This window comes from Petromyzon marinus, unplaced genomic scaffold (genome assembly GCF_048934315.1).
Source record: "Petromyzon marinus isolate PM22_M1 ecotype Great Lakes invasive population unplaced genomic scaffold, UKy_Petmar_22M1.pri1.0 PM_G_Scaffold_105, whole genome shotgun sequence".
NCBI classification, from domain to species: domain Eukaryota; kingdom Metazoa; phylum Chordata; class Hyperoartia; order Petromyzontiformes; family Petromyzontidae; genus Petromyzon; species Petromyzon marinus.
The window spans coordinates 435,571-458,033 of NW_027422657.1; the positions used below are offsets into that span (position 1 = coordinate 435,571).

At 57.0% G+C, this 22,463-nt stretch overlaps 1 protein-coding gene across 3 annotated transcripts; it reads left to right on the forward strand.

The window, feature by feature from the left end:
• The first annotated feature begins 297 nt into the window (after positions 1 to 297).
• Positions 298 to 18,807, forward strand: LOC142908858 (cadherin-2-like). Of its 3 annotated transcripts, none has more exons than XM_076059499.1 (15): positions 298 to 712; positions 2,912 to 3,136; positions 3,758 to 3,907; positions 4,945 to 5,089; positions 6,430 to 6,602; positions 7,536 to 7,673; positions 8,157 to 8,342; positions 9,440 to 9,547; positions 9,930 to 10,072; positions 10,921 to 11,063; positions 13,028 to 13,258; positions 14,212 to 14,445; positions 14,887 to 15,017; positions 15,117 to 15,348; positions 16,200 to 18,807. In XM_076059499.1, exons 1-15 carry the CDS (start codon positions 620 to 622, stop codon positions 16,400 to 16,402), a joined length of 2,535 nt encoding a protein of 844 aa, XP_075915614.1. In that variant the 5' UTR covers positions 298 to 619; the 3' UTR covers positions 16,403 to 18,807. The 3 variants fall into 3 exon arrangements, with proteins under 3 accessions (XP_075915614.1, XP_075915616.1, XP_075915615.1); XM_076059500.1 differs by having other exon boundaries at positions 299 to 712; positions 15,196 to 15,348; XM_076059501.1 differs by lacking the exon at positions 3,758 to 3,907.
• Positions 18,808 to 22,463: the final 3,656 nt, after the last annotated feature.

A 22,463-nucleotide genomic window follows, 5' to 3' on the forward strand; every position in this document is an offset into this window, starting at 1 on the left:
ACGCGCACACGCTCACGCACGCACGCACACACACACGCTCACTCACGCACGCACACCCACACACGCCCTCACGTTCACGCACACACGCACACACGCACACACACACGCTCACTCACGCACACACGCACGCACACACACACACACTCACGCTCACTCACGCACGCACACACACACGCACACACACGCGCTCACGTTCACGCACACACACACGCCCCCACCACCGCCCTTTATCCCCCCCTCCCCCTTAGGTAATGGGCGGTGCCATTCGTCACACGGGAAGTGACGTCACGCCAGCTGCTGCCCCACCCCCCCCTCTCCGTCACCCACGCGCCAGCTCTCAGCGCCATTTTCCCGCGGGCGTAGTCGCTGAGAGGTCCCCAGCGAGCCCGGGACCCCGACAGCAGCCAGACCCCCGGAGCCACGGGGATCCCTTCCCGAGATCAGGCAACAACCCTCTCGCCAACACCGCCCACAGCACGAATCGGGGACCTCGCAAACGGCAGCAGCAGTCACCCTCGCTACCCCCTTGCTGAGACGGGAGAGAGCTCCCTTCTCTGAGGCGAACTTGAGGGGATTCAGGGACCCCCCCCCCGCCGCCCGCGAAGACGGAACCCCCGAAATGAGGGGGCTGTACCCCAGGGTGCTGCTGCTGCTACCCCTGCTGCTGCTGCTGGGCGCGGTGAGAGCGGAGGAACAAAGCCGCGAGTCTCAGGTAACGGGGCCTCACACCCCCAAACGCGTCCTCCTCATCCCCTTCATCCCCTTTTCGAGCTCGTTCGTCAGCCCCCCCACTCGCATCCCTCTACCCCTTACACTGCTTCCCCCCACCAACCTCCCACCTCACCACCCCCCCACCAACCTCCCACCCCACCAACCTCCCACCCCACCAACCTCCCACCCCACCAACCTCCCACCCCCCACCCCACCACCCCCCCACCCCACACCCCACCACCCCCCCACCCCACCAACCTCCCACCCCCCACCCCACCACCCCCCCACCTCACCACCCCCCCACCTCACCAACCCCCCACCCCACCAACCCCCCACCCCACCAACCCCCCACCTCACCACCCCCCCACCCCACCAACCTCCCACCCCACCACCCCCCCACCTCACCACCCCCCCACCTCACTAACCCCCCACCCCACCAACCCCCCACCCCACCAACCTCCCACCCCACCACCCCCCCACCTCACCACCCCCCCACCTCACCACCCCCCCACCTCACCAACGTCCCACCTCACCACCCCCCCACCTCACCAACGTCCCACCTCACCACCCCCCCACCTCACCACCCCCCCACCCCACCACCCCCCCACCTCACCAACCTCCCACCTCACCACCCCCCCCCTCCCCAACATTGCCAGCAGCACCTGTGGCGAGGGTGACGGTGCCACTTTGGAATCTTCGCTGGCACAATTTCCGAGTGTCCTCACCTCCGTCTGCCACCCTCACCACCGCCGCCACAACCACAGCTGTTGCCCCCCCCCCTCCCATGCCCCCCCCCGCTCCACGCGGCCTTAACGGATCACTTCCTGCACCACGCAGCTTTGCGCCGTGCCTAATAAGCAGCAGGCGTTGAGTCCACGACCTCTGACCCCCCCCGCCCCCAACCGTATAACCGGAGTGGCTGAACGCAGCGTTTGAGGTAGGGTTGAGACGACGTAGAGGTACTGCTGCCTTGTGTGAGCGCAGTTACGGTGCGAGCGACGCGTCTTCGCCGTTAACTTTGACGTGTACCTTTTTATTTTTCGATTTAAAGCTTTCGTGACTGCAAGGATTCATCTTCTTTGGTTCTTTCGGTAAAGTCACCACGTAGAATGAGAATAAAATAATAAATTAATAAAATGACACGATAAAATTATCACGACGTTTCGGCCACAACACAAGTGGCCTTCAGGTGAAGGAACAGACCTGTCGGGACGACTTGAAGCTCTGTCGTCCCGACAGGTCTGTTCCTTTCACCTGAAGAAGGCCACTTGCGGTGTGGCTGAAACGTGGGAATTTTATTGTGTTATTTTATTAATTTCAATTATTTTATTCTCATTCTACGTGGTGGTGACTTTACCGAAAGAACCAAAGAAAAAGCGTACCTTTTTATCCGCAGCTGGCGTTGATATTCGGAGTTTATTTTCCGGGTTTAGGCCACGCAACGATCCGGCCAAATTTATGTCGTTAAGAACACCCCCCACCATCGGACCCCCAAGCAAATTGAATCGCCGTGGGTGAAATGAGCGTCTTAACGGTACGCCCGTTATTAATTTCGCCTCGAAATTGCGGATTAGAGGTCGGAGTATAATTAAACTATTTCAAACTTTTGTTTTATTTCACCAGGTAAAGCCCCACTGGGTTATGTAGCTCGCTTTCAGAAGCGTCCTGCCCACAAACGATAGCCCGATGAGGCGGTTAATCACGTGGGCATCTTTAGCGTCACAAACAACTCCCAAGCGCACGTTGACTCTAAATGTGCAGGTAAAAACCTGTAAGAACCGGAGAAAAATCCACACGGCCACGGGGAGAACACGCAACCTCCAAATACACAGGCACCGTTAGCGTCGGCATCGAACCCACGACCTCCGGCACACCAGGCGAGGTAGTTAACATCTCGCCACCGTGGGGAAACGTGAAGTAAGCGACTTGGCACGCGCGGCAATCTTCAGGTTCAGGGGCCGAGGCAAATGGGAACGGTTGGCCGGTGTCGTCGACGCGTGGCCCAACGCGACCAACGTCGCTTGTGAACTTCGTGACGTTGACCGCGCTACCCCCCCCCCCCACGTGATGAAATGGGGGGCGGGGGGGGCGGCCCGGCTGGATTTAGAGCGGCGAGGAGTGCGTGAGAGAGGGGGGGGGGGCGCGCGCGGCACCGTTAGCGTCGTCCCAACGGAGTCGCCTCCGCCGCTTTGCCTCGCAGGGAAGGCACGGGGGGACGCCCAAGCAGGAGACGGAGCGCCAGGAGGAGGAGGAGCGCCAGGAGGAGGAGGCGGGCGTCGGCGCCGTGGGGGCGGAAGAGGGCGGCGTGCTCGCGTTCCGCCGGCTGCGGAGCGGCAGGCGGCGCCGGCAGAAGCGCGGCTGGCTCATCCCGGTGATCAACGTCCCCGAGAACGACCGCGGGCCCTTCCCCAAGGGGCTGGTGCAGGTGAAGGTCCCCCTGCCCTCTTCCCCCCCTCGCCCCCTCTACCCCCGCACCCCTCCCACACCGGCAAGAAAGGGGGGCCTCTGGGTTCAATCCCCAACTCGGGTGCCCTGCTGCCTATGTTCAACCCCCTGTTGAGCAGTGTGTGAATGTCACGCGTCGGTTAGGTGTGAGGGTGAATGTGTGTGTGTGTGTGGCATGTGGTGTATGTGTCTTTGGGGTTCGTGGTGTATTTAGCATGTGATGTTTGTGTGTGTGTGTACATGTATATATGTTGGGGGAACGGTGGCCAATTGGTTAGCACACACTGCGCTCTGAACCTGGAGACGTGAGTTTGATTTCCACTTACGGCTAACACCCAGTGACAGTTATCTGAACTTGGTCTCAACTAAGTACACGGTGCGGTGTATATAGCCGTCTCCACACTGGGGGGATAAAGGCGGCCGGGTGTGTTGGTAACCGCGTATCGCACCCCCTCGTGTGCCACGCCAGCCTTCATATTTGCTGCCGCTCGCCAACCGCGCTTGCCCCGCGTATTCACGCGATGTACGAGCGTGGCTATCGTGCAGAGCGTAACGCCGCCCCCTGCCGCCTCCCCTACCCCGTCCGCATCCGCCCCCGCAGATCAAATCGAACACGCGCGGGAAAATCCGCTACAGCATCGTGGGGCCCGGCGCCGACCAGAACCCCACGGGGGTGTTCGTCGTAAACTCCGTGACCGGGCGCCTCTCGGTCACCAAGACCCTGGACCGTGAGCTAATCGCAGAGTATCTGGTGAGGCGCCCACGCGAGCACACCCACGTGTGTGTGTGTGTGTTAGCGAGCACACCCACGTGCGTGTTATTGAGCACTCCCACGTGTGTGTGTGTGTGTTAGCGAGCACACCCACGTGTGTGTGTGTTTGTGTTCGCGTAGTAAGGTCCAGGCCTCTATTGCGGAGTTTTCTCAAATTTCCTGGTCCCCGGACCACTCGGTCAGTGTAAACATTTACGTGGTGCAACCCCCTCCTGCCCCTGGTGACACAAACCATTCACTTCTCTAAATACCAATATTACTAAATTATATTCATATTACCGGAACATTAAAAGAACGTTAACGCAGCTATAACGGTTGAGATCTCAGGGTTCGGGTAGTTTTAATCGAGGTGGTTTACTTAATTTAATTTTTCAATTTTAAATATCACGAGTAAACTATTAATGTCCGAAACAAAAGGCGTAAACATTTGCGGATCAACCTGCAATCAGCATCGCAACCCAGCGGACCTCCAGGAGTACCGTCCCAGACCGTCGGTGGTCCAGGTACTACCCTTAGAGAACCGCCGCTCTAGAGGGATGTTTGGCCAACTCTAAACATCCAAACGTCGGCGACTACAACCACACCACCACCACCGCAACAACAACGAGACGCAGGGACAAAGGATCTCTTGTATAGCGCGTCGTAGACGGTTGAGGCAAGTGCTGTTAGCGAGCACCGCATAAAGGCCAACATTTGTGCACGACGGGGTGGGTGGCCAGCAACCCCACCCACGCTTTTGTCTCCAGAGTGGCGACGTTTACACGGCCGGGCAATCGGGGGCGGCACCAATGACTGGGACCCAGGGGCAGCTCAGGGCAGCTCCAATGGCGATGAGAACCAGGGCGCAGAACAACGACCAGTCCCCACGCGCTTTCTTGCGTGTGCCGCACATTGCGTGCGTTGCGTGTAACGCGCGTGTGCGTTGCGTGTAACGCGTGTGTGCGTTGCGTGTAACGCGCGTGTGCGTTGCGTGTGCGTTGCGTGTGCGTGGCGTGTGCGTGGCGTGCCCGCTGCAGCTCAAGGCCCACGCGGTGGACATGAAGGGGCATCCGGTGGAGAACCCCGTGAAGCTCGTCATCAACGTCATCGACATGAACGACAACCGGCCCGAGTTCGCCACGCCCGTTTTCCAGGGCTCCGTGGCTGAGGGATCCCCACCAGGTGCGGCGTGCGGACGGGCACAGACGGGCGCGGTGGTGACGGGGGTGTGATAGTGATAGCGCCCGCCTGGGTATTTTGTACCATCGGACACTCAACCCCCGCAACTCTCAATTGGTGATGGGGCAGTTGTGGAGAGAGTGGAGAGTTTACCCATACCGGGGCAGTGTGCTCATGACCAGCTCCGGTTTGACAGCAGAGGTCTCACTCTGAATCAGTCGAGCGGCAATGTCTTTTCATCGGTTGCGTAACGCCGTGTGGAAGCTACCTGGTCTGTTGCTCTGCACGAAGCTTCAGGTCTTCTCGGCCACGGTCATTCGCTCCCTTCTCTCCGCTTGCGAAACGTAGACCCCCCGAATGGAACATCTTCGCCGGTTTAAAACATTTAGGCTGGCCTGCCTACGATTCATCCTGGGTTTAACCAGGCAGCCTGGATTGTGTGAGGAGTTCACGTATCCTCGAAAGATCTGGACAAAGTCCCATCGGTGAGCTCCTCCGGCATATAGCTGTGTCATGGAGCCCGCATGCCCAGCCACCGCATGCCGAAACTGCTTTTGTTCGGCCGGATCGAGGGAGATAAAACAGGCGCGTCACGGGCTAGAGAAGAGATGGAGTGATGTGGTACAGGAGGATGTGGAGCTAAGCGGACTTGCCAGTGTCAAGATCGGCCTCTGTGGAGGAGGCTCGTGAAGGACGCTACTGGGCAGTTGGAGGCAGCCGCCCTCCAACAACAACGGAGGGCGGAGGAGCGACACTCACAATAAGCGGAGTGCCGGGTGGCTAAAACACAGCAAGTTGGCACAGTAGGGGGCACAGGTGGTGCATCAGCCAGTCGTCTCAGTCGACCCGTGACACCTGGGTTTGCCCTGTGACCGCCTCCCAGCGGGCGTTCGACACTTCACGTGGCCTCAAGGTGTACATAGCCTGGCACAAGCGTCGTGGTGATGTCACCGCCACTTAGTGGCGAATGGCGGTTGTTGTTGTGATGGTGGTGGTAGTGGCAGTGGGGATATTGGTGGTGAATGAGGTAGAGGTGGCAATAGGCATGGTGGTGACGTTGGTAACAATGGCAATGATGTTTATGATTAACAGGTGAAGCTGGTTTAAATCATTATGATTGTGATGACATTATTTATAATATCTTTGATCGTGGATGTTGGATCGTGGACATGGACGTGGATGTTCTTGATAACGACGATGATGTTGAGAATGACAAGAATGGTGGTGGTTGTGATGCGAACGAATATAATGTTTTGTTTTTTGATAGTAACGACGTCCACGCCTCCCTCCCTGCTTTTCCCCTCTGCCCTCCCCTGCCCTGCCCTCCCTCCCACCCCCGGCAGGCACGGCGGTGATGAGGGTCGAGGCGAGCGACAAGGACGACGCCTTAACGGCCAACGGCATGATCCGCTACAAGATCATGTCGCAGGCCCCCAAGGTGCCCTTGGAGCGCACGTTCACCATCGACAACGCCACGGGCGTCATCAGCACCATCGCCGCCGGGCTGGACCGCGAGGTGCGTCGTCCCGCGGCAACCGCCGCCGATTGGCTGACGTCGGTCCGGGGGATGGTGGCTAACCTCCGGGGTTGTGTGTACGGTGTTACGTTCGCGTGTTTTCAGTCGTGTATGCACGTTGCGTTGAACGTCAAGTCGCGCGCCGTACGCAGGCGACCGCGCTGATCGGAGGTGCGAGGGAAGGGCGAAAGGCTCGACACGAAAAGCAGCTCTAAAGAAACGAGTTTTCAGTCTGGATTTAAAAGTGCACAGCTATTGTGTGGTGCCCTAATAAAGTATTAAAGCTTTCGTGGCTGCATAAAATTACTCATTGGTTTTTTCGGTAAAGTCACGTACGTAGAAATACAATAAAATTATATTAGAACAAAAAAACAATCGCGACGTTTCGATCACAACGCAAGCAATCTTCATCAGGTGTCAAGAACAAATCGCGGAGGTAAATACAGCAAAGAGATGAGAGATGAGAATTCAACAAACCTGAAAAAACATTATGTGAAGCACATCCAGTCAGGCCAACAACACAGTTAGACACTTCCTGGCGGACCACGAATTTCAGAAGAGCGTTAAATTTCGTGTTCAACCTTTGGATTGCACATACCAGCATAGATAGAATGAAATATATGTATTTCTACTGACCATGTACCTCGTATTGTGTGGTGCCCTGTGTCTCGGAAGCGACGGTGACGCTGCTAGCGTGCCGCGCTACGAACCCGGGGACCTGAGACCGGTCCAACACCGGTGACGGTCGACTCGGGCCTCAAATGAGTAGCCTGCTGCAGTGTGAAAACATCCCCACTAGGGAGACAAAGGCGGCCGGGCGTGATGCTGGCCACCCAGCACAAAGGTCTGTCGAGGCTGCACGAGGAATGCTTGTCCTCGTCGTTTTGTTGTTCATCTGTAAGAGTCGTGCGTCTGCGTGCCCCGTCTGTGTAGAGGACGCCGCAGTACGTGCTGGTGGTGCAGGCCTTGGACATGGAGGGCGACCCGGACATCGGCCTCGCAAACACGGCCACCGCCATCGTCGCCATCACCGACAAAAACGACAATGCCCCCGAGTTTACGGGCATAACCGTACGCACCGCCGCCGCCGCACACAACCACGCCGCGCCACCAGATCACCCGCCTAGACTTTACATGGCCCGTAGATTAACATTGCATGTAGATTTACATTGCACTTAGACGAAAATGGCCCGTAGACTTACATTGCCTCTAAATTAACATTCGCCATCGACTAACATTTCCCGGTTGGCAAGATGTTCACTTCCTTGTGCGGTATGCGGAAGGTCGTGGGTTTGATCCTGACCCTGACGCGTGTATATTTGTAATTTGAATGTTCTCCCCGTGGTGGTCTTGCGTTCAAAGCTGTTGTGTACATTTCCACGTGATGATGAGCCACTTCGCTGAGCTACCATTTGATGGCTAGGTTGCTTCTAAAAACAGAGCTGCATAGCTCCGTGCTGTGGGGCCTTACCTGGTAAAATATTTTTATTTTTGAGACTGGCGGAACAATGAATCTGACGACGTCCCCCTCCCCCACCACCGTCTCCGCCGCAGTTCAGCGGTACGGCGCGCGAGAACGCGGTGAACGTGACGGTGACGACGCTGACGGCGACGGACGTGGACGAGCCCGGCACGCCGGCGTGGCGCACTCGCTACGTCGTCCGCGGCGGGGACCCCGGCAAGAACTTCGCCGTGGAGACCGACCCCCGCACCAACGACGGCAGGCTCTACGTCGTCAAGGTGGGGGGGGGGGCACGGTGGTGGGGGGGGGGGGCGGTGGGGGGGGGGCACGGTGGTGGGGGGAGGGCGGTGGTGGGGGGAGGGCGGTGGGGGGGGGGGGTCTGTCACGCGCTGCCGCGGCGGAGACGGTGATGGTGGTTGGGTAGTGATAGTGGTGGTGATGATGGTGATGCTGATGGTCGTGGTGATGGCGTAACGTAGGTGGTGGTGATGATGATGGGGTAGTGATGGTGATGGTGGTGATGGTCGTGGTGATGGCGTAACGTAGGTGATGGTGATGATGATGGGGTAGTGATGGTGATGGTGGTGATGGTGATGCTGATGGTCGTGGTGATGGTGTAACATAGGAGACTGTGATGGTGATGGGGTAGTGGTGGTGGTGATAATGGGGCTGTGGTGAAGGTGCCGATTATGGAGTAGCGGTGGTGATGATGGGGGTGGTGATGGTAATGGTCGTGGTGGCGGGGGAGGGTGATGTGGTGATAATGGTGATGGGAGTGGCGTCGCGATGTTGTTGATTGGGTGGTGGTGATGGGGGGAGAGGTGGCGTGGTGGTGGTGATGCGATGATAGGGTAGTGATGGTGAATGCGGTGGCTGATGGTGAAATGAGGTTGACATGGCAATGCTGGTAATGGTCGCGTAACGATGATGATGCTGATGATAGTGATGGTGGTGGCAAGGCGAAGTTCGTGGCGATGTTGCCGGTGGGCGACGGCGGTGACGACGTGGGGATGGCGGCGGCGGTGACTGTGGTGCAGCGGTCGTGACGGTGTTGGTGATGACTCAGCGTTTGATTGGTGGGAGGGTAACGTTGTGCGTGGTTGGTGTGTGGTGTGTGTGTGTGGTGTGTGGGGTGTGTGCGTGGTATGTGTGTGTGGTTGGTGTTTGGTGTGTGTGTGGTGTGTGTGCGTGGTTGGTGTGTGGTGCGTGGTGAGTGTGTGTGTGGTGTGTGGTGTGTGTGCGTGGTTGGTGTGTGGTGCGTGGTTGGTGTGTGTGTGTGGTGTGTGTGTGGTGTTTGGCGTGTGTGTGGTGTGTGTGTGGTGTTTGGTGTGTGTGTGGTGTGTGTGGTTGGTGTGTGTGTGTGTGTACGCCGCAGCCCTTGGACTTTGAGAGCTCGTCCAAGTACAACCTCGTCGTCGCCGTGGAGAACGAGGCGTCGCTCGAGAGCGCCGAGTTCGGACCGGCGAGCATCGCGACCGTCACCGTGAGTGCCCCCCGCGGCCCCCCGCTGCCCCCCGCGGCCCCCCACAAGTTTCGCCCCCCCACAGCTTCCTGCGCCGCTCGCGGGGGCAGATCTGATACCGCCTCAGACGGCGAAACTTCAGTCGCGCACGTTTGTTATCGACAATTTTTTTCGGCCGATGAGAGCGAATGACTTAAGCACCCCGATGTTTACTTATTTCAAGTCCAGTAGACCTTTTTTTTCACAGGTGTCTCCTGGACATCTGTGCCGTCACCAGCGCTGTGAAGCACAGCGCTGGTGACGGCCGCACCGCCTCCCGCACGACCGCCCACACCGTGCCCCCCCCCCACCTCTACAGGTGCTCGCTAACAGCCCCCCCCCCACCCCGCCGCCCACCCGGTAGGTGACGGTGGAAGACGAGAACGAGGGGCCGACGTTCGAGCCGCTGCGGCGGGAGGTGAAGCTCCCCGAGGGCCTCCCCGTGGGCCACCACGTGACCACCGTGGTGGCCCGTGACCCCGACACCGCGCAGGGGCAGGCCGTGCGGTGAGGCCTTCCCCAGCCACACTCCCCCCGGCCGCTCCCGTCGCCGCCCGGACAGCCGGCAGCCGACCCTTCCTCCCGCTCTCCGTGTGTGTGTGCGCCTCACCTGTGTGTGACTCACTCTGTTCGGCTGTGTGACACTAAGCTGTGTGAATCGCCTGTGTGAACTCTGTTCAGCTGTGTGTGTGACTCACCTCTGTGTGTGAGACTCACCTGTGTGTGAGACTCACCTGTGTGTGAGACTCACCTCTGTGTGTGACTCACCTCTGTGTGTGACTCATCTCTGTGTGAGAATCACCTCTGTGTGTGACTCACCTCTTCATCTGTGTGAGACTCACCTTTGTGTGTGACTCATCTCTGTGTGTGACTCATCTCTGCGTGAGCCTCACCTCTGTGTGAGTCTCACCTTTGTGTGTGACTCACCTCTGTGTGTGATCTCACCTGTGTGTGAGACTCACCTGTGTGTGTGACTTACCTGTGTGTGAGACTCACCTGTGTGTCAGACTCACCTGTGTGTGTGACTCACCTGTGTGAGACTCACCTGTGTGTGAGACTCACCTGTGTGACCCACCTGTGTGTGAGACTCACCTGTGTGTGTGACTCACCTGTGTGTGTGTGACTCACCTGTGTGTGACTCACCTGTGTGTGACTCACCTGTGTGTGAGTCTCACCTGTGTGACTCACCTGTGTGTGAGTCTCACCTGTGTGACTCACCTGTGTGTGAGACTCAACTGTGTGACTCACCTGTGTGTGAGACTCACCTGTGTGTGAGACTCACCTGTGTGTGAGACTCACCTGTGTGTGTGACTCACCTGTGTGCACGTGTGTCTGTGTGATGGGGCCGCGCGCAGCTACAAGAAGCTTTGGGTGCCGGGCGACTGGCTGGACATCGACCCCGTGAGTGGCAAGGTGACCACGGCCGTGGTGCTGGACCGCGAGGCGGCCCTGGTGCAGGGCAACACCTACACGGCCACCTTCCTGGCCACGGATGACGGTGAGGGCTGCCCCCACAATGCACCACCCCCCCCCCCCCCCCTGTTTACAGACACGCCCCAGCTACACCACATTCACTCGCTTATTCACTCGTCATCACACCACGCTTACTCACCACTCACTCACTATCACTGGCTTACTCACCATCACTGATTTACTCACTCACCATCACTGGCTTACTCACTATCACTCACTCACCATCACTGGCTTACCACTCACTCACTATCACTCACTCACTATCACTGGCTTACTCACCACTCACTATCACTCACTCACTATCACTGGCTTACTCACCACTCACTATCACTCACTCACTATCACTGGCTTACTCACCACTCACTCACTATCACTCACTCACTATCACTGGCTTACTCACTCACCATCACTGGCTTACTCACCATCACTCACTCACTCAACCATCACTGACTTACTCACTCACCATCACTCACTCACCATCACTGACTTACTCACTCGCCATCACACACTCGCCATCACTCACTCACCATCACTCACTCACTTACTCACCATCACTGACTTACTCACCATCACTGACTTACTCACCATCACTCACTCACCATCACTGACTTACTCACTCGCCATCACACACCATCACTGACTTACCATCACTCACCATCACTGACTTGCTCACTCGCCATCACTCACTCAGCATCACTCACTCAACATCACTGACTTACTCACTCACCATCACTCACTCACCATCACTGACTTACTCACCATCACTGACTTACTCACCATCACTCACTTACCATCACTGACTTACCATCACTCACTCACCATCACTGGCTTACTCACCATCACTGACTTACTCACCATCACTCACCATCACTGACTTACTCACCATCACTCACTCACCATCACTCACCATCACTGACTTACTCACTCACCATCACTCACCATCACTGGCTTACTCACTCACCATCACTCACGATCACTCACTCACCATCACTGACTTACTCACTCGCCATTTCCCGCACCTTCGATTGGCGTGTGTGGCTTCTCCTTAAAGGTGCAATTCACAAAATGAGTGAGTGGGGTGCATCTGTAGGTAGACTCAGCCTTACAATGCGTCCCTGGTGTGGTATGTTTGTGTAACCGGTCAACGTCTGGAGCGGCGGTGGAAGGGTCGGCGCGCTGCATTACAAACCCGGCAAGCCGAGTTCGATTCCCGCTCACGCCCAACATTGATGACGATTATTATCCGAATCGGCCTCCCCTTGGTTGACTCGGCCTCAAACAAGAGTACCCAGTGCCGTGTGTGTGTGGGTAAACATCCTCATTGGGGAGACAGAGGTGTCGTGTGTGTGTGTGAACATCCTCACTGGGGAGACAGAGGTGTCGTGTGTGTGTGTGTAAACATCCTCACTGGGGAGACAGAGGTGTGTGTGTGTGTAAACATCCTCACTGGGGAGACAGAGGTGTCGTGTGTGTGTGTGTAAACATCCTCACTGGGGAGACAGAGGTGTCGTGTGTGTGTAAACATCCTCACTGGGGAGACAGAGGTGTCGTGTGTGTGTGTAAACATCCTCACTGGGGAGACAGAGGTGTCGTGTGTGTGTGTAAACATCCTCACTGGGGAGACAGAGGTGCTGTGTGTGTGTAAACATCCTGACTGGGGAGACAGAGGTGCTGTGTGTGTGTGTGTAAACATCCTCACTGGGGAGACAGAGGTGTCGTGTGTGTGTGTGTAAACATCCTCACTGGGGAGACTAGAGGTGTCGTGTGTGTGTGTGTGTGTAAACATTCTCACTGGGGAGACAGAGGTGTGTGTGTGTGTAAACATCCTCACTGGGGAGACAGAGGTGTCATGTGTGTGTGTGTGTAAACATCCTCACTGGGGAGACAAAGGCTGCCGTGCCGAACCTTCGCTGGTTTGTAGAAGGCCGGCGAGTGGTGGGGGCGTGCGGGGATCTCGCTCTTCGTGTCTCGGCGTGCCGGTGGGAGCAGGCGACCCCGTGGCGAGCGGCACGGGGACGCTGGCGCTGCTGCTGTCGGACGTCAATGACAACGCCCCCGTCGCCCGGCCCGACGAGGCCGCGGTGTGCGGCGCGCCGGGCGGCGCCGTCGACGTCACCGCCAGGGACGCCGACGAGGACTTCAACGGCGCTCCCTTCGGCTTCCGGCTGGCGCCCGGGAACCCCGCCGCCGACGACAACTGGACCATCCACCGGGTGGACGGTGTGTGGGGGGCCCCTCCACCACCCCCCCCCCCCCCCCCCACGCTGCCCTTGCACTGCGCCACCCACACTGCCACGTCCGGCTGTGCGGACAGCAAACCGCACTCACTCGCTTGCTCACAATCACGCAGCAATCACTCGCTCACAATCACTCAGCAATCACTCAGCAATCACTCGCTCACAATCACTCAGCAATCACTCGCTCACCATCACTCACTCGCTTGCCATCACTCAGCAATCACTCTGCTCCCACTCGCTCGCCATGACTCCTACGCTTGCACTGCCCCCTACCCTGTCCCGCTCTGCCCCCACCTTGCTCTTGGCCTGTGTTGTCAGCAGAGGGCAGCGTAGCAGCAAAACCCAGCGCCCTACTCAAGGATTACTTCGTAATTATCTCACCCAGTATCTCGTTGTTTCTCGTGAACCGACTGAGCGTGGGGGTGGCACGCAGCTGAGCAGGAGCCAGTGGTATACTGGACATGGTGTGCCGGGTACGAAAATATTTTACGGGTTTTTCCGATCCGGACGGATCCCCATTCCCCCTCTCCCCCCCCCCCCCCCAGCTTGAGCCGTAAGGCAGAGTCGCCAAATCCCGCCACGTTGATGGATCAAACACGGCGGCGGCGGGGTGCGGCATCGCAACGCGCAAAATCTTGTCCTCGCCCCAGGCCACCGCTCCAAAACAACCGAACGCGCCGGTCCATTGTCGTCGACCCGCACCTCGCGACCCGTCGGACGAGAGCCGGGAAAACGTCGCCGCCCCCGACCCCCTCCGGATTCGCCGGCGCTTTCCGAACGAGCGGGCGGCCCGGGACGCGGCCAAGAGCCGCGTCGTCGACTCTCGTCGCCGGCGCGACTCCCCGCGTCACGATGCGCCCGCCACCCCGCCCTCGGCGCACCGCGCGACATCTCTCCGCTCCACGCTCCACGCTCCCCTCCCCTTCTGCCCCGCAGGCGGCGGCTCGCAGCTGCGCATGAAGACGGCGCTGCCCGAGGGCCTCTACTTGGTGCCGCTGCTCGTCACGGACTCGGGCAACCCCGCGATGAGCGCCGTGTCGGAGCTCCAGGTGAAGGTGTGCGCCTGCGACCGGCGTGGCGACTGCGTCGGCCGCGACGCCGCCGGCGGCCTCAACGCCGCCGGCGCCGAGGCCGCCCTCCTCTGCCTGCTGCTGCTGCTGCTGCTTCTCGGTGAGTTTGACGTCGTCGTCGTCGGCATCTTTTTGATTTAAAGCTTTCGTGACTGCAGCGATTCATATTCTTAGCTCTTTCGGTAAAGTCACCATGTTGAAGGGAAACAATAAAATAATAAAGTATATATAAAACAATAAAAATTCTCACGACGTTTCGACCATAACACAAACGGACACACCTGATGACGACCGTTTGTGTTATGGTCGAAACGTCGTGAGAATTTGTATTTTATATATATTTTATTGTTTTCCTTCAACGTCACTTTACCGAAAGAGCTAATAATATAATAGCCGTCGGTATCGTTCGGGGGGACCCGGTGCTGCGGACGCGGGGCCCTCCCCCGGCGGAGGGGGATTCGTGCGGCGAGATCTCCGTTCGTTCGCGGAGGATTTCCGCGGTTTGACCGGGGCGGGTCGCCCCCCCCCCCCCCACGTGCAGTCCTGGCGCCGCTCTTCGTCGCTCGCAAGAGGCGCCGCGACGAGAAACCGCTCTGCGACCCTGAGGACGAGGAGGAGGGCGGCGACGTCTTCACGTACGACGACGACGAGGGCGGGGGAGAGGAGGACCGGGTGAGAGGCGTGCTCGCACATCTGCGCGGTGCGTTTAAGCGGTGGTGCGGTGGTGCGGAGAGACGACAGTGTGGCGGTGGTTGCGGTTTGACTGTCCAGCGAGAGACCCTCTCGCGGTGGCGGCAGCGCCCTGCGTGCCCACGCGCCGGCGAGATGACGGCGCGGTCTGCCGCCGCAGGACTACGACCCGGCGCTGCTGCTGGTTCGGCTCCCGAGCGAGCTGCCGCCGCCGCGCCGCGAGGGCCCCGGCGTGCGCCACCTGGACGAGCGGCCGTCGCTGGCCGAGCCGCGCTACCCGCACCCCAGCGACATCGGCGACTTCATCAGCGAGGTGGGTGGTAAGGGGGGGTGGGTGGGTGGGTGGGAGAGGTGGCAAACGCCGCACGCACGTAGGGGATGGAACCGCGCACGACCAAACCCAGCGCCGCGCACGTGAACCATCGCCGCCACTGCCCCGTCAAACGATGCACGAGACAAAGGTCCCGTTGGCGAGGAGCAGTGCACGGAGGAAGGTGGGTGGCCGGCACCATGCCCGCTGGCCGTCTTTGTCTCCCCCCCCAGTGGCGATGTTGACACGCCGCGCCCGGGGACTCGATTGAGGCGGAGTCGAGCTAGGGGGGGAGGCCCAGGACCGGGTCAGATAATCGTCACCCCGGTGTTTGCTCGTGAGCGGGAATCCGACTCCGGTCGCCGGGTTTCGTAACGCCCCCAATTGGCGCAGTTGGCTACGTACGGCGCAGTGGAAGTTCTACGTAGACACGTACGTAGTGCGGCGCGCTGACCACTACACCACTACACCACCACACAGCGCACAGCGTGTAGATGATGATGATGTCGTCTTAATGGTGGACGACGTCATTGCTGGCGACGTAATCGCCGATGTTGTTGATGCCATGGCGACCTTTTGCCGTTGCTACTCAGGTCACCGTCGTCGGCGGCGGCGGCTGTCGATGTCGATGACGTCATCGTCGGTGCCGCCATTTGTATTGTTGCTGATGCCGTCACAAACGTCACCGTCGTCATCATTGGATGTCGATGACGTCATCGGTGCCGACGTTTGTATCGTTGCTGATGCTGTCACAAACGTCACCGTTGTCGTCGGTTGTCGACGTCGATGACGTCATCGTCGTTAACGTCACCGTCTGTCTCCGGCGGCGGTGGTGGTGGTGTTCTGGCTTCCAGGGCCTGCGCACGGCCGACGACGACACGACAACACCGCCCTACGACTCGCTGCACGTGTTCCACCACGAGGGGGACGGCTCCCTGGCCGGCTCGCTCAGCTCGCTCGACTCTTCGAGCGCGGGGGGGGGCGGCGACGACGACGACCACCACGACTACTACGACTACTACGAGCGTCTCAACTCGTGGGGGCCGCGCTTCCGTAAGCTCGCCGACATGTACGGCGGCGGCTGTGACGACTGAGACCCCCCACCACCACCACCACCCTGCCCCCCACCACCACCACCTACTACTCTCAACCCCACTCTCTCCTCGTCGTCATTTCCCCCTCCCCCCCCCCCCCCCGTGCACCTCCACTCACCCCCCCCACACCTGCCAGCCTCGCCTACCCCCCCCGGCACCCACCCACCACAATACCCCCGTGACCGGCTGCCCACCGCATAGCACCGGCTGGACTGCCGATCCACCAGCCAGTCCGCCTGCCTGTCCGCATGCCCGCCTGCCCGCTAGCAGCAATTTTGAGTTTGGAGGCTACTCCTTTTTTTCTTCTTTTGGGGGGGGGTGGGGGAGTGGAGGTATAACCCGACTGGAGGACGAGGCGACGGTACGTGTAACGACTTCGTGGTACCAGGGCGGCGCCGCTGTGGTCCCTCCCCCCCCCCCCCCCCCCCGGCGAGGGGTAATCTGCGTTGGTTCACGACGTCGGGAACGGGAGGAAGTGGGCGTGCTTGCGGCGACGCGGTTCCAGATCTCCGGGCACGGACGAAGCCGATCCCGCGTCGGGTTTACGATGCGTTTAGAAATTCATGGACGGCTTTTTCTCAAGTCCGCGTCGCGACCTTGGACGAGGGGAGGTTCCTCGTCAACGAATCGGCGACGCTGAACGTTGGTTTGAGACGAAACCGGCCGGCCCGCCCACCCGCCCGCGAGCTGAACCGCAAAAAACCACGGCCGCCGGTTAAAAAGGGGCGAGTGGGCGGGGTGAGTGAGCGGGGAGGGGCGGGCGAGCGATTTTAAGCGAGCGCCGTCGCTAACGCTCAAGTTGGTACGTCGGAGCGACTCCCCCAAGTGACGCTGCTGCCCGTGGGTTCCCAGGTGCCCCCCCCCCCCCACGTACTCCACCACTCCAGCCTCATGAACCGTCGTTGGCCGAGACAATGACGTCTCTCCTCTTACCCCACCCCCGCCTCTGCCCAGTATAGTCGCATGGATAATGAGTTTATGGGACTGTACCAACCAATCACGTCAGCCGGGGGGTGGGAGGGGGGGTGTCGGGGCTCTACCGACAGACGTGGTTGCCAGCAGGCGGTGATGTGCAAACTTGCGGTGTGCCACCACCTGCGTTTTGAATGGTTCAACTAATCACGACTAATCACGACTATAATCACGACTAATCACGACTCTAATCACGACTCTAATCACGACTCTAATCACGACTAATCACTTTTAGGCGGTGGAGTTGGGGCAGCAAGCAATGAGGCCTCCTGCCCCGTTTTCAGCGCTGTGGAAATATAAGCTTCATAAAAAACTCTGTTGATTTGAGCTCGGCCTCTGTGGCTGTTAACTTGCCGAGTACAACATTTATTTAAGTGCCTATTTGGGTTCAGCACTGGGCGCCGGCTCAGCAGAGCTGCCGTGCCAGGGGCCATGGGGGGGTGAGGGGGGGCGGAGCGGTGGGTGGTGCGGTGAGCCGGCCGTGGCAGCAACCGCGCCCCGCGGAGACGGAGCCGCTCGCCGTCACAGAGCCTGGCGGAACAGCTCGCCGTGACGTAGCCGCCGCCACGGCGGTGCGACGTAACCAGCGGCAACGTAAAACCACGGCGATGGAGCTGCGCGTGGCGACGTCACCACGTCGACGTGAGCCGCGCGCCGACACCGATTGGACCGTGGTGCTAGAGGCCCTCGCGTCGTAATGGAGCCACGCTCGGTGAGCGAACCACGCTCGCGGTTACAGAACCGCCACCACCACCGCCCCCTCATATCGAGACTCGCAGGGCTCTAACCAGCGCCATGCGCGGCGCACGATTGATTTTTTTTATTTCATTTTTTTGATCGGGTGCAACCGCAACAAACATAAAACGTGAACATGAAAACATCTTAAAGTGACTATGCGCAAACAGAAAAATCCGGGAAAAAAAACAGCAAAAATCTTCCACGAAAAGCACCGTACTCCCACGCTCTGTGCAAAAATTCCAGCGGGATGCAAGTCAAACAACAACAACAAGACAACTTAGATTAAAGCCATCATTCTAACTCCGTACTACAACAGAAAAAACATGGCCAAACCAAAAAAAACTTTTCACACGGTTGCCCTGGCAACAATTACAGTTTCCTGGCAACCAAATCCAACATTTGCCTGGCAGTCAGGTGCATGCAGTAGCTCACAGCAGTTGATTTTATCGATGATTTTTTTTTGCGACGATTATGAAAGTATTTTGAGCGTCCTGTGTTCTTTTAGTGCGGCCGCTCCCCCCGCCTCCCACCCCCCCGACCGCGTGATGGGGGGCGATAAGAGGCGGCTTTTATGTAAAGGTGTGCGCGGGTGTGCCCACGTGTGTACACTTACGCGATCCACCGCCCAACGGTTTCACAATAAACGACGACCCCCGTTCCCTGACTCCTCCGCCGTGCGGCGTTCACTCGCTCGCTGCACCCCACGCGAACGGGAACCGGACCGGCGCACCTGCCGGGCGGAAATTGAACGACGACAAACAGAAACGCGAGGCCGGCGGCCGGACCTCGGGCCGCGTGCTCGACCGCGGGGAGGGCACGGCCGAAGCCGGACTACTCGCGCAGTGGCCTCCGGCGCTTCCGCCAGGCTAGGTGCGCCCCGTTCACCGCTCGCACGGTAAACGGAGCGTCTCTCGTCTCTCGCGCGTGCGAGCGCCGCCGCCCGATGCGAGCGCCGGCTGGGAGGGGCGCCGCGGCAGCGGGAGCCAGAGTCGAGGAGGGCGCCCGCGGCGCCGAGATTCTCCGCCAGGCCGAGGCCGACGACGGACGGCGGCGAGAACTCGGGACGGCCGGCGGGGCGATTCGCCGTCGATGTCCACCGAGGGGCCTGGCGATGTTTGGAAAGATAAAATGTCACTGTTCGATAACTTCCACGTGTTCGTTAAAGGAGAGCTGAAAAAACTGTCAGGTTTTCTTGCAGCGGCTGCGTACGCCGCTGCGATTTGTCTGGACGATGTTAATTTGAAATTGCCAGCCCCTTCTCTCGAGACGGGGGGGCGCATGTTTGAGCACGCGGGTTGGCGAAAGGGAGGCCCAGGAGCGGTTCGGGTATCAGCCTCCATCGATGTGAAGGTCCCATTGTGGAGTTGAATCTTCATCTTCACATTTCACCTTCAATTCTTCGCTCTTCACCATCACTTCTTCACTCTTCACCATCACTTCTTCACATTTCACCTTCACCTCTTCATATTTCACCTCGATATCTTTAAAAGTGTCCAAGCTGGGATTTTCTTCCGGTTCTTGTTTCATGAGGGATGGGCTCATTGCGGCACTTTGACTTTCACAAGCTGATTTCAGACTCCACTCCTTGTTGATCTGATGCTTGTGTGTTGTCTGGTGTCCATGAAGAGTTGATGACTGTGAAAACGCCTTCCCACACACACTGCACTTGAAGGGTTTCTCTCCTGTGTGTGTTCTCTGGTGTTTTACAAGAGTAGATGAATGTGCAAACGCCTTCCCACATACACTGCACTTGAAGGGTTTCTCTCCCGTGTGTGTTCTCTGGTGTGTTACAAGAGCAGATGAAACTGAAAACGCCTTCCCACACACACTGCACTTGAAGGGTTTCTCTCCTGTGTGTGTTCTCTGGTGTTTTACAAGAGTAGATGAATGTGCAAACGCCTTCCCACATACACTGCACTTGAAGGGTTTATCTCCCGTGTGTGTTCTCTGGTGTGTTACAAGAGCAGATGAAACTGAAAACGCCTTCCCACACACACTGCACTTGAAGGGTTTATCTCCTGTGTGAGTTCTCTGGTGTACATGAAGATGTGGTGACTGTGCAAACGCCTTCCCACACACCCCGCACTTGAAGGGTTTCTCTCCCGTGTGTCTTCTCTGGTGTCTTTGAAGATTTGGTGACTGTGAAAACGCCTTCCCACACACACTGCACTTGAAGGTTTTCTCTCCCGTGTGTGTTCTCTGGTGTGTTACAAGAGTAGATGAACGTGAAAACGCCTTCCCACACACACTGCACTTGAAGGGTTTCTCTCCTGTGTGTGTTCTCTGGTGTGTTACAAGAGTAGATTAACGTGAAAACGCCTTCCCACACACACTGCACTTGAAGGGTTTCTCCCCTGTGTGAGTTCTCTGGTGCAATGTCAAATGTTCAGTACGATCCGTGCTGTATGGACACCGGTCGCATTGATGCCTTTTTGCACCGAGCTGCACCGAGTGCCTTTGCTCCATCAGTAAAATTCTGCAGAGGAAGCGACAGATCCACACCATCTACACGTCAGTATCGATGCACAGAGGAATGCATATATACAGTCACACGTGACTAACACGTCTATACTTATTCATATATTCATGTTATAGTGAAAAAGTGTCCCAAATTCATCACACGAGCTGTAATGGCACGCAATGAGGGCAAAGGTCATAAACGTGCCTGGAAGCGCTCGTATCTTCAAAATGAATGTTAACCCAAAACTCCGAGCACACAATTTCGGCTGTCTGGCTTCAAAATGAATATTTATGAAAGCTAAATTCAGGTGACCTAGCAAAGGGTGTTGAAAATAATACTATTTGTGTTATGCAGAAATGCATAAATTAATGTTCAATCACAACTTAGAGGTGTGAAGCCAGGCACAGATGTCCTTGAATGCTGGGATGAACAGTTCCGACCAGCTGCACGTGTGCTGTGATAACTTCCCGACTACATTCTTAGAAAGAGTAGCAGAGGAAAACAAAAATAAACTACTGTTTTTATATAACCTCCGTGCTCAATAGAGTTAGACTTTACTGCAAATACAAACTGTATCAACGATATTGAAATGACAAGAGGGACCTTGAAAGTGTTTCTCAGAGGGGAGAAACACCTTAGGCTTAAGTTTCAACGCGTACCATTGAAGTATTGTTCATTGTAAGAGCTGGCTAAGTGTACATGTTGTGGCGGCTTGTAGAAGAATAAAAAGATTTCCCCAAAAAAAATATTGCTCAAAATGCCCCCCCCCCCAATATATTGCTATTCAAAATATTTAAACAAAAATAATAATTGCTATGCTATGTAAATAAAAATAACAATTTTCTAAACCTTGGCCACAATATGTGGACTTGTCTTCATGTAACAATGCATAGATTTCTGTTTATATGATTGTGGTTATGAAGAAAAAAACAGAGCAACGTTGTAATAGAATAACACTCTTAGACATTGTTAAAAAATAACATGGAGTCGATTCCCGTTGCGGCTTCCGACGTTCAGATGGAGTCAATTCCCGTTGCGGCTTCCGACGTTTTAGATGGAGTCGATTCCCGTTGCGGCTTCCGACGTTTTAGATGTAATCGATTCCCGTTGTTAGTAACATGGGAATCGATCGTTGGTGAATGGAGCTTGTGGAATCGATTTTAATGGAGTGGGGGATAAAGCGGGAATCTAGATGGTGGTAGTGATTATAGCTGATGGAATCGATTACTATTGGGATAATATTGGTGTAGTTATATTGTTACTGCTCCTCTGTTTAAATATAATTTACGTACAAACTTTGCCGACTACACACTTATTAAAACAATGCTCTCGATAACTTTTACCCCGGGGTTTAAATATTGTTTTGTGATTTAAAAAAAACCCAGAAAGAGCGGGAAACATTGAACACCCTGCTCACTGATTGGTCCAAGCGGCACCCGGCCACCTCCCACCATCGCCTTCTCCTACTGGACGCTGCCTTCAGCAGCGTTGCGCTCCTATTGGCTCAGCAAACGCGGACCACGATTCGCGTTTCGTAATCATAGCTCGACACGATTCAGGACTGAGAAGGAATCGAAACAATGGAATCGCGTTTGAGTAAAAAAACATTTGATTTAAATATGGTACGTCAACAATACAACTTTTTTTTACATTTATTTACACCGCGAGAATGCCAACGCGAGTTTTATTGTCGATGTTGAGTTTTGTAATTTCTTACTGTAAAAAAGTTTTCCTCAAAGTCGCTCCCGCCTCGGAGCCAATCGGATTTGGTGTCTCCCTTCCCACGTGACGCGAAGTTTTTTTTGTTTTCCCGCCAATTTGTTTTGGCTCCTCCCCCTCACCCACCGCCATTT